Source organism: Plectropomus leopardus, chromosome 6 (genome assembly GCF_008729295.1).
Source record: "Plectropomus leopardus isolate mb chromosome 6, YSFRI_Pleo_2.0, whole genome shotgun sequence".
NCBI classification, from domain to species: Eukaryota; Metazoa; Chordata; class Actinopteri; order Perciformes; family Serranidae; genus Plectropomus; species Plectropomus leopardus.
In genome coordinates, this window is record NC_056468.1 from 36,031,049 (window position 1) to 36,042,841 (window position 11,793).

The 11,793-nt window shown below is 45.0% G+C and overlaps 1 protein-coding gene across 1 annotated transcript; it reads left to right on the plus strand.

The window, feature by feature from the left end:
- Positions 1 to 4,915: 4,915 nt before the first annotated feature.
- On the plus strand, positions 4,916 to 10,016 carry LOC121944230 (peptidyl-prolyl cis-trans isomerase C-like). The gene is given in 7 exon segments (XM_042487958.1): positions 4,916 to 5,026; positions 6,580 to 6,693; positions 7,237 to 7,330; positions 7,696 to 7,763; positions 8,423 to 8,507; positions 8,510 to 8,538; positions 9,344 to 10,016. Coding segments are annotated over 7 exon segments (624 nt in total). The 5' UTR covers positions 4,916 to 4,921; the 3' UTR covers positions 9,473 to 10,016.
- The last annotated feature ends 1,777 nt before the right edge of the window (positions 10,017 to 11,793 follow it).

Consider the following 11,793-nt stretch of genomic DNA (forward strand, 5'->3'; position numbering starts at 1 on the left):
CCTGTGCATGAGCAGAGGAAATTAGGTAATCCATTATGTGAGTTAAGGTGGTGGTAGTGAAAGCAATGGTGGTCGATTTTTGGGTATCCGGTACGGGGAAGTATGGGGGTAACTGCCAAAATAGGCTCGGGATGTGTGTGGTGGTACAGGCGTTGAAATTTTAAGGGTTCGGGGGATTTAATAACAGTTTGTTTGAGAAATAAAAATGGAAAGAAAAAACACAATAATTAACAAGATCTCGTGTGAAATTTAGCAGTGTGTTATCCTGCATGTGTGAGCATGCCACAGAGCTAGAAGAGCCGGACGAAATGGGTTGATGAGCTGGGGCTTACACCAATTTAAAGGTTTGAGGTCCAATGTAATACTTTAAAATGGAATGCATTGGGTGGGGGGACTGGAGGTTGTACGCTCAGACTGACGTGGGGTGGCAGGTGTGTAAGTTGGTGGGGGGTGCCAGGGGTGGTTGTGTTCCTTCGAGGGTCTTTGGTGGTGGTTGTTGCTGTTTTTTCCTTATGTTGTGGCGGGATGTTTTTTGTTGGGTTGATCAGTTTTTAGGTAGGGTAAATGTGACACAAAGTTTTATTGTGTGTTTGGGTGGATGGGTGGTAACAAGGTGGTGTGGGTGTGTGGTGTTGGGTTTTGGGGGGGGGGAAAGGTTAATGGGTAGTTGGTGTGGTGATTGGGTTTGTAGGGGGGGGATGGTCAACCGGTACCGTGTTTAGGTGGTGGGGGGGGATGTGGTTTGAGTGCCGTGTGTGGGGATTGGTGTGGGTGGGGGTGGTGGTGCATGGGTGTGGGGGGGGGTGGGGGCAGGGGTGGGTGTGGGGTGTGGGGGGGGGGAGGGGGGGGTTGGTACTTGGGTTATTTGTGGGGTGGGGGTGATGGGGGGTGGTGGGGCGGTTGCTGGGGGGGTGTGGTGGGGGTGGTTTGGGGGGATTGGGTCATTGTGGGGGGGTGGGGGGGTGTTGTGGGAGGTGTGGGTGGGGTGGGTGGGGTTTTGTATCGGGGTGTTTTCATTATGTCCCCCAATTGTTTTTGTTAGCAAGGAGCAAATTGGCTGGGGGGTTACATAATTATTAACAAACCCACTTGGGGTTTATGGGTTTTGGTTTGGGGGTGGGGGGTTTTTGGGGTGATGTGGGTTATGGGGGTTTGGGGTTGGTTAGCATGGACCAGAGGGGGGGTGTGGGGGGGGGGGGGGTGAAATGGACGGGGGGTGGTGGGGTGGGGCGGGAGGTGTTGGGGGCGGGGATAATGTTGGGTCGGTGGGGTGGGGTCTTGTGGTGAGTTGGACCGATGTGGGGTGTTGGTGGTGGGGGTTGTTTGGGAGAGAACAAAAAGTGGTGGAACGAAGGGGGGCGGACACCGAGGTGTGGGTGGTGGTGTGGGGGGTGGTGGGAGGGGGGGTGGGGGGGGGGGGGGGGGGTTGGGGTGGGGGGGTGGGGGGTGGGGGGTGGGGGGGGGTGGTCAGGGGGGGGGGGGAAAAACACAATGGAGGGGGGGGAGGGGGGGGGGGGGGGGGGGGGGGTGGGGGAGGGGGGGGGGGGGGGAGGTGGGGGGGGGGTAGGGGGGGGGTGGGGGGGGGGGGGGGGGGGTGGGGGAGGGGGGGGGGGGGGGGGGGGGGGGGGGGGGGGGGGGGGGGGGTGGGGGGGGGGGTGGGGGGTGGGGGGTGGGGGGGGGGGGGGGTGGGTGTGGGGGGGGGGGGGGGAAGGGGGGGGGGGGGTTGTGGGGGGGGTGGGGGGGTGTGGGGGGGGTTGTGGTGTGGGGGTTGGGGGGGGTGGGGGGTTGGTGGGTGGGTGGGGTGGGGGGGGGGGGGGGGTGGGTGGGGTGGGTGTGGTGGGGTGGGGGGGGGGGGGTGGGGGGTGGGTTTGGGGGGGGGGGGGGTGGGGGGGGGGGGGGGGGGGGGGGGGGTGTGGTGGGGGGGGGGGGGGGGGGGGGGGTGGGGGGGGGGGGGGGGGGGGGGGGGGGGGGGGTGGGGGGGGGGGGGGGGGTGGGGTGGGGGGGGGGGGGGGGGGGGGGGGTGGGGGGGGGGGGGGGGGGGGGGGGTGGGGGGGTGGGTGGGGGGTTCATGGTGGGGGGGGTGGGGGGTGGGGAGGGTGGGGGGGGGGGGGGGGGGGGGGGGGGGGGGGGGGGGTGGGTGGGGGGGGGTTTGGGGGGGGGTGGGGGTGGTGGGGGTGGGGGGGTGGGGGGTTGGGGGGGGTTTGGGGGGGGGGGGGGGGGGGGGGGGGGGGGGTGGGTATTTAGTGGGGTGTGGGGTTGGGGGGGGGGGGGGGAGGGGGGGGGGGTTTTCTGGGGGGGTGGGGGTTGTGGTGGGTGGGGGGGGGTGGGAGGGGTTGGGGGGGGGGGGGGGGGGGGGGTGTGGGGGGGTGGGGGGGGGGGGGGGGGGGGGGGGGGGTGGGGGGGGGGGGGGGGGGGGGGGGGGGGGGGGGGGGGGGGGGGGGGGTATGTGGGGGGGGGGTGGGGTGGGGGGGGGGGGGGGGGGGGGGGGGGGGGGGGGGGGGGGGGGGGGGGGGGGGGGGGTGGGGGGGTGGGGGGGGGGGTGGGGGGGGGGTGGGGGGGGGGGGGGGGGGGGGGGGGGGGGGGGGGGGGGGGGGGTGGGGGGGGGGTGGGGGGGTTGGGGGGGGGGTGGGGGGTTTGGGTCGGGGGGTTGTGGGTGGGGGGGGGGGGGGTGGGGTGGGGGGGTGGATGTTTGTGTTTTTTGTTGGTGAGTGGGGGGTGTGGGCGGGGTGTAGGGGGGGGGGATTTTTGGGGGTGGGTGTGGGGTGGATTGTATGGGGGGGGGGGGGGTTTGTATATTTTGGGGGGGTGGGAGTATTTGGGGGGGGTGTGGTGGGGGTTTATTTTTTGTTTGGGGGTGTTTTATGGGGTGGTTTGGGGGGTGTGTGGGGGGTTTTGTGGGTGGGGGGGGGGGGGGGGGTGTTTTTTTGGTGTTTATTTTTACAAAACTAACCGCTGCAGCTCGTTATTGATCTCCACATGCTGGAAAATGCATTTGTTTGTCAATCGGGAGGAAAAAAAATTAAAATCCACAAAGCTGCTGGACCATATTCCCGTTTTGATTTTAAGTTTTATATTATTTCCTTATACATTAAATATATAATCATTTGGAAAAATATTCTTTGTGTATGGCCTAGTTATTTTCCCATTAAGACACAATATTTCTCCACAGCAGCATGGGGAGCGCTCAGAAACACCATTCAGACCTTCATGTAGGGAAATACATATTAATTTTTATTTAATTTAATTTAATTTCCTGATAATTGCCCAGAAAGTTCCCTAAAAAAGAAATATTTAATCAGTTCCAGAAATTATGTTTTAAAACAATAAATTTCTGAGTTTTGTTCATTTTTTTTGGCAGCCCAGTCACTAGAAGAAAATTTTAGCATTTTGGAAATTCATTAAATTCACATTCTGACATAAATCTACAGCATTACTTGTATGCTATAGAGCTTTTTCTGTATCCTTAATAAAATAATAATAATAATAATATTAATTATATTATAATTAATTATTATTGTTATATTATTATTATTGTTATTATTATTATTATTATTATTATTATTATTATTATTAGATTGGAATTTAAAGTATTTCTTTTATTATAAATAGGTGGAAATTATTATTATTTATCTTATTTTTATTATTATGTTTGTTGATTGTATGATGGTGCTGGTGTAAAACTGCATTTTCATTTGTTTTAAAAAGACGTCACTTATTTAAATGGCAATAATTCTAACACATTTAGACACACATCAGTTGTACGCTGTGGACCTTTTTCTGCATCCTTAATAAAGTCATTATTATTGTTACTATTATATATGATGATGATGATGATGATGATGATGATGATGATGATGTCTGTAGCTTGTATGGTGTTTCAGGTGTGTGCAGGCTGACAGGTGTGACATTCAGCTGTTGTTCCTACAAACGATCAAACACACTGATGTTTGTGTTTCTATCAGCTCAGGATGTTAAAGGTCGACACGAACACGACTCATAACCTTTGTTTGTCCACAGAGAGCTGCTACTGTTGTTGTTGTGCAGCAGGGAGGTTTTTTTTTTTAAAAAATATTTATTTATCATGAGACCTCTGTCAGGGCCTCGACCCACAGGTTGGGAACCAATGACTCAAAGTAGCTTTGTAGTAGGTTGTTTTTTCTCTGACTTTTTTATAGAGTTGCAGGTTCAAGAGTTGTTTGTTTTTAAATCTCAATGCCGGGTGAAACTTTTTGCAAACAGGATAAATCTCTTTTGATGCTCAATATTTACAGGAAATAAAAAAGTTCTTTTTCATGCATTTTTTCTTTTATTTTCATCTTCTCTAAACTTCAAACTTCTCTCGTTCTTTTCATCTCTCCTTTATTTCCCCTCATCATCTTCTCTCCTCATTTACTTCCCCGTCCTTATTTTTCTCCTAATTTGTATTTATTTCCTCTCGACTCCCAGTTTTCTCATCTCTTCTCGTCTCCTTCATCTTCTCTCCTGCTCGCTTCTCCTTTTTTTCACCTCTCCTTGTTTCCTCTTCTCTGTTTTTATTGTTCTTATCTCCTCTCCTTCTTTTCTTCCTCTCTCTTGTCTCCTCTACTCCTCTCTCAGTTGCCTCATCTCCTCTTCGCTCCTCTCCTCTCTCCTTGTCTCCTCTGCTCTCCTCTCCTCTCCTTCTCCTCTCCTCTCTCCTTGTCTCCTCTCCTCTCCTCTCTCCTTGTCTCCTCTCCTCTCCTCTCCTCTCCTCCTCGGTGGGCGGGGCGGAGGTCCCGGTTCCTCCCTCAGGGGGGGAGTGGTCTTGTGATGTATCCGTGTTGGGAGCGCTGTTTCCCGGTCAGCCTCCCAGCTGTGCTTTGCTGTGATTTTCCTCCTCTTCTTCTCCTCCTCTTCCTCCGGTACTCCCGGGCCGGGCCTCCGCCGCTGTCTCCGGTTAAAGATGGAGCTCCGGTCGCTCCTCCCGGCTCTGCTGCTCCTCTCCGCCGCCTGCCTGCTATCGGTGTCCGGCGCGGCTTCACGGACGGGACCGAAAGTCACCGAGAAGGTGGGTGATGATTTCTGACGCATTTATCTGCATCAACCCAAATCTGTCCTCTCTGCTGCGCGCGACACCGGCCCAGCTTCTCTTAGTGCGCGCGCCGCTGCCGGAGGATACAGCACGAGCACACACGCGCACATACACACGCGACGTGTCGGCGGGGGGAGGCCTGGACCGGAACTCACACTTGTCTCAGCGCATATTTAGGCTACAGACTTCCTTATCATACATCCATGCCACAGATCTTTCCAAAATGTGTGAGACAGTCAACACACACGCGCGCGCGCACAGCTGTCCACGTGTCCATCCGGAGGACTCTTCATGCGCAGCGCGCTCTGCACGCACGCGCTGACCTCAATGTGCACTCTGCAGGCTGCAGTGTGTCTTATTAATGCTCACATTAATGCATCACGTGCTGCCATATGAAATACAGTCATGAAGCTAAAATGTCCTCCCTCCATTAAACACCTGCTTATTAAAACCTGCTTTATTTTATATACCGATGTCTCTCTTTCATTTAATTCAACATACTGTCAGTGTTTGAAGGAAAATGATTAAACTAAAATCATAGACACAAAAAGGCACCTTTCGCAGCGGTATGATACACCTTCGGGCATTTTAGGTAACACAAAAAAAAGCTGTGAAGTCCCGATAGGACGGAGGAGGATGAGAGGTGTATGGGTCCAACAAACCCCGGACTTTCATCTGGGAGTCTGCTGTTTGCTTCCCTAAAGAACGTTGAGCCGAATTATGTTTTTTTCTAACTTAATCACGTGCTTTTGTCACACATGGGAGTAAATACGAGGTGTTTTACAGACGTGTAAGAGCCACTTGATTGCACATTTATGTTATCCGTTGAAACGGCCTCTATTCATATGTTTATTTTTTTAAAACGCTGCATGTGAGCAGAAACTGTACATTTCCTGTGAAAACAAAAGTGTATTTTGGAAAGTTCAAATGCTTTTCAGAGATGTAAATTTTAACACGCCACAGTTGAAGCTAAATTTATGTCCTCTCAGTTATAACTGCTTTAATATGTTCACCAATTTATATATTTTATATATTTCCCCTTAAGGATCAATAAGGTCTTACTGACTGATGATATTTTGTAATAATATCTGCAAAGTGACAAAAATAACTAAAAGTTCAATATTTACCTGTGAGTTGAAGTAGAAGTATAAAGTAGCAGAAAATGGAAGTACAAGTACCTAAAACTTGTACTTAAGTATAGTACTTAAGTAAATCTACTATTTACTAGAACCTAACTTGTAGTGAAATGTATCAGCACACCACACACTGCACCACACACTGTACTACACACTGCACTACACACTGTACTAAACACAACACTACACACTGTAAACTACACACTTTACTACACACTACTTTACTACTACACACAACACTGCACACTGCACTACTACACAGAATACCCACACACTGTACACACATAGCAGAACTCTAGCCCTGTGTGTGTGTGTGTGTGTGTGTGTGTGTGTGTGTGTGTGTGTGTGCGTGTGTGTGTGTGTGTGTGTGTGTGTGTGTGTGTGCATGTCCAGGTGTTTTTTGACATCACAGTAGCGGGTCACGAGGTGGGGCGCATCGTCATCGGCCTTTTTGGGGAGGTCGTCCCACTAACTGTCAATAACTTTGTCGCCCTGGCAACCGGAGAGGTAGGATGATTGTTGTTGTTTATTTGATTTTAGATGTTTTTTAAGTTTCCCTGTGGTAACTTTATTTTGTGTTCTTTTTGTGTTTTACATTGTTTGTTCTGCAGTTTTGATTTTGTACTTCTGGTCCATTTCGTCCGTCTTTAAATTTCGTTTCTGCCTGTCTTGAGATTTTTAATCTCAAGGTTTCTCTGATTGAACAAACATTTTTAAATAAAACAAGTTAAGTAAAATCTAAGCAAATACTGTGATTCAAATTAAGATCTCTAGTTCATGTTGTTGATAAAATACTGGCCACTTTAATATGAAATTACATATATAGTTGGGTTCAGTTGAGTTGTCTATTGCATGTGTTTTTTTTATTTATTTCTGTATATTTGGTGCACAGAATTTTCTACAGAAGATTTTTTAAGATGTTTAAATTCTAGTTTGTCTCATAAAGCAAATGCATTTTTAATTGAATTTAAGGATTTATATTTTTTATTTCCTTTATCTATATTTTTTCCTGTTAAAGCTGCTCATTAAGTGTCAGACATGTCTCTGCAGAAAGGTTACGGCTACAAGGGGACAAAGTTTCACCGAGTCATTAAGGACTTCATGATCCAGGGAGGAGACTTCACAGCGGGAGACGGGACTGGAGGTGAGACTCAAAGTGACGCTCTGCCCTAAAATACGATTTTTAAAGTACTACTTCCTGTACACTTGTACGCTGAATTCAAACTGCAAGTTTTCACGGAGGAAAGAAAAAAGCATCAAAACATCCACAGAAACGTAACGTCATGTTGCTGCTCTCTGTTCATAGGAATTTTTAAAAATAAAAAATATGCACATCAGACCTCACACACAGCTTATTAGCAGGTGTTAAAGGGCCCATTTGTGCCATAAACTGCAATACTTTTTTTTTTTTAAAAGTTACAGAATGCAAAAGACAGTTTTTCAAGTAGCTTTTGAGAGATTTAAGATTTTTATACATCATGAAAATGACTGAAGTCTTTTTCTGTTTAGGTCACAGCATCTACGGAACGACTTTTGCAGATGAAAACTTCAAACTGAAGCATTTGGGAGCGGGCTGGGTGAGCTCACACACATTTGTTTTTATGTTTTTGACCTCACAATTTAGGAATCATGAGATTAAAAGTTCAAAACCACTATTATTTTTTTAAAAATATTTCTTAACCCTTTATATCAGTTTGCTTGTGCTGCACTCAGACACCTTTCACAAGTATTTTAGCCTCTGAAATCAGTTTGATTCTTTCAAAACACAGAAAAAAACATAACAAGTAACTTGGCAAGAAATATCCCACAAACTGGAAAAAAAAAGTAAAAGGTGAAAAGGAAATGGAAAAAAAGAGAGAAAATTTTCCCCAAAACTATTTACAGTTTTTTAAAAATTATATATTTAACATTATGTTACAATTAAAAGAAAATAATGGTTTTTTTGCATAATATATATATATATTTTTTTTATAGGTTATTTTCTTATTTTTACTTACATTTTTCTTTTTTCCTTATTTTCCAATCATTTTTGTGGAACATCTTTTTAAATTCTTGCTTGTTTTGGGCCATTAAGCTTCTCACAGCCCTCAGATGTTTTTTAAAGAAAGCAAACTCTTTTGCCCAGTTAAGGGTTAACAGAAGGAGGTGATTTATAATAACATGATATATGAGGTGAGACGTGTGTGTGTGTGTGTGTGTGTGTGTGTGTGTGTGTGTGTGTGTGTTAATGTACCAGGTGAGCATGGCGAACGCCGGTCCGGACACCAACGGATCGCAGTTCTTCATCCTGGCGGTCAAAGCGCCGTGGCTGGACGGGAAACACGTGTTTTTGGAAAAGTTTTGGACGGGATGGTGGGTGGACCCTCGCACTCTTTTCTTTCATCTGCTGCAAAAGATATGACATTTATAATATTAATTAATAATAATAATAATAATTAAAGCTGCAAGCAGCGATGAAAGGGCCCTCGCACCGCCGTGTATGTCGGGGCACTGGTGGGACTCCAGCTAAAGCGGCCGTTCATTCGTTCTGTGAAAGTCGGATAATTACGCAGAGTTTGGACCCTGAAGTGAGCTATTTTAGATGGTGTGGTACTTCCAACGGCCAGCCCTAAAAATATCATGATATTATTTTAAAGCCACAACGCCTAGCCACAGAAGCTACTTTATGTGCAACTCTAGTTGACTTAATAATTTAGATTTTAATAGTTTACAGTAGTTTAGAGGACCAAAAAATTATATACATATATAATGTATCGCACTGGGATGTAGAAAGCACCAAAATTTTTGTTTATTTAACTTTATTTTATGGCAGAAACTACTTTGTGTGTAACTGTAGTTCATTTAATAATTTTGTATTTTAATAGTTTACAGTAGTTTAGAGGACATTTAAAAGAAGAAAATATATATATATATATATATATATATATATATATATATATATATATATATATAGTGTATCGCGATATCACCAAAAAATATCACAATATTATTTTAAAGCTATATCATCTAGCCCTCGCCACTGGGATGTAGCAGAAAGCTCCACAATCTTATTTATTTTTAAATCTTTTTTCGTCATAAAGTTTTTTGTTTGCATTTAAAAACTAAAATAATAACGATTATTGTGTATCTAACCTGCTTCTGTGCGTCTCCTCTGCAGTCTGTGTTTCACACCATCGAGCTGCAGGACACCAACGACAGGAACCTGCCGTACACCGAGTGTGTGATCGTCAACAGCGGCAGGATCCCCGTCAAAGAGCCGTTCGTGGTGGAGGTGGAGGGCTGGTAGACGCGGCCGTCAGAGGGTTAACTGTGAAACAAAAACACTGTGTGATTATTACTATTGTTATTATACGCTGGTGAGCAATCAGAAGTCCGGTTTGCCAAATTCACATTCTTCTATTATCACGTGCCAACACTAACGTGCCAAAGGATGCTAGTATTTAAAGGAGGAGAAATGTTTGATACGATACACAGCTTTCTGTACTGATACTGAAACTAAATTTAAATACTTTTATGAAGTTTTCTTTTCTGTTCAACAAATAACAAATTCCTTATACAAACGCAGCTGCACAAGAAGGATCAGAAAGTTTTATTTCAATCTGGAAACATTCGGTCAAAAAGTGAAAAAGACTAAAAATCGGACTCAGCAGCTTTAATATTGTATTATGTTAATTTTTGTCGCATTTCAGTTGGTACCAAAAACATATCGGGAATCAGTATTTACTACCTTTTCTGAAATAGTTCACCTGGTTAAAATGAACATGACTTCTGATTGGTTTCTATTGTATGCAGAGATAATATATAAGTAAGAGATCTTTTTATGAACGTATTAACACACTTTTTAGTGAATGTTTCAAAGGTCTATCAACTTTATGACACCATGACAAACAGGTCAAAGAAAAACTGAAAACCTTTACTCTGGTTCGGAGTTTAAATGGAGATTAACCCTTTGGAACCTGAATGAATGACAGTTTTTCTTGTGCTGCATTGAGACGCTTTTCATAAGTATTCAGACCTTTGAAACATTCACTAAAAAGGTTTAATTCTGTTCAAAAATACGGGAAAAGGCAACGAGCAAATTAGAAAATTGGTAAAAGGGGACAAGAAAATAAACTGAAAATAAATATTAAAAAAGAATAAGGTATTATTAGAAAATCTCTGCCCCCCAAAAATATCCAGAAACTATTAATGATTATTCGAATTGGATATTTAAAACAGAATATATATCATATATACGTGAGAGGAAGGCAATTAGCAATTTAAATAAGAATAGCCCAAAGATTTGCAAAAAATCTGTACATTTGCAAGAAAATTAGCACCTACGTTTACATATATATTGCTAATTTTCTGGTAATTTTTCTTGCAAATTTACTAACTTTTTAGATCAGATTATATCACAGAACATATATCATTTATACATGGGAAAAAGGCAGTGAGCAATTTAAGAAAAAATGTCCCAAAGATTTGCAAAAACAACTGTACATTTGCAAGAAAATTAGCATCTATATTTACATATATATTGCTAATTTTCTGGCAATTTTCTTGCAAATTTACTGGCTTTTTAGATAAGATTAGATGGACTTTATGAATCTAGACAAAAACTGAAGGGCTACGCAGCTCACAGTAAAAGGAATATCACAGCAAGACAATAAAAACAAGTTTAAAACAACATGTAAAAACAGCAAACAGCTTTTAAAACAAAACCAAAAAATCTAAAAAATACTAAAGAACTAAAACCTAAAAATAAAAATCAGGGGGTCAATAGTTGAAAAACTGTTGCCTATTGCCTTCCTCCCATGTTTTCAAAATAAAACAATCTGATTTACTCAGGTTTCAAAGGGTTAATAGACACAAAAGTTAAACTCATCACAGAAAGTAAAGGAAACATATCCATGTAATTAATAAGCGGCTTTTCTCTCTGCTCAGGTGGAAACCTTATATCTCCAAGATGTCTGCTTTTTCAGGATTGTGGCTAAAACGCCACGTTTTAAACTTCGCTGTGACTCAGCCGCTTGATCGTACACAGACATCAAAACACAGAGGCTTATGAGCTAACCTGGATGAGAAAAGTGCCTAAAAATGGTCAGATCCCAAAGTCATTTGCCGTAACTCAACCTGACGGTGTGAAAATGATCTAAACATTTAAACTCTAGCGTTCGTCTTGAATCGTGCTGACACTTTTTTCAGAATCTGCTTTGAAGCAGTTGTTGGAAAACGTGGAGATACGAGGGTTTTTTTTAGCTTGTAGTGACCACAGACTGTGTATAAAGATGGACGACACGCCCCCTCTGACCCCCGCTATGCTGAAGTGAGGTTAAAATATTCACGATACCGGTGTTGCCATCTTACGAGGGTGATTTTAAGTGAGAGCCCAAATCTGCATGGTAGCGATATCACATTGGCTGTCACAGTTATTTTGTATAATTTACAAACGTGTTAAAACCGAACTTATTATGAAAATAAACAATTGAACAAACATCAGAGTGACGAGAACGACCTTCAGTGACAGAAACCATCTTATTTATTTGGCGTGTACTTTGAGTTTTTAGTTTGGCCCTTTCACGAACATGGAGGGGCGGGCTTTAAGACCTATACCGCAGTCAGACA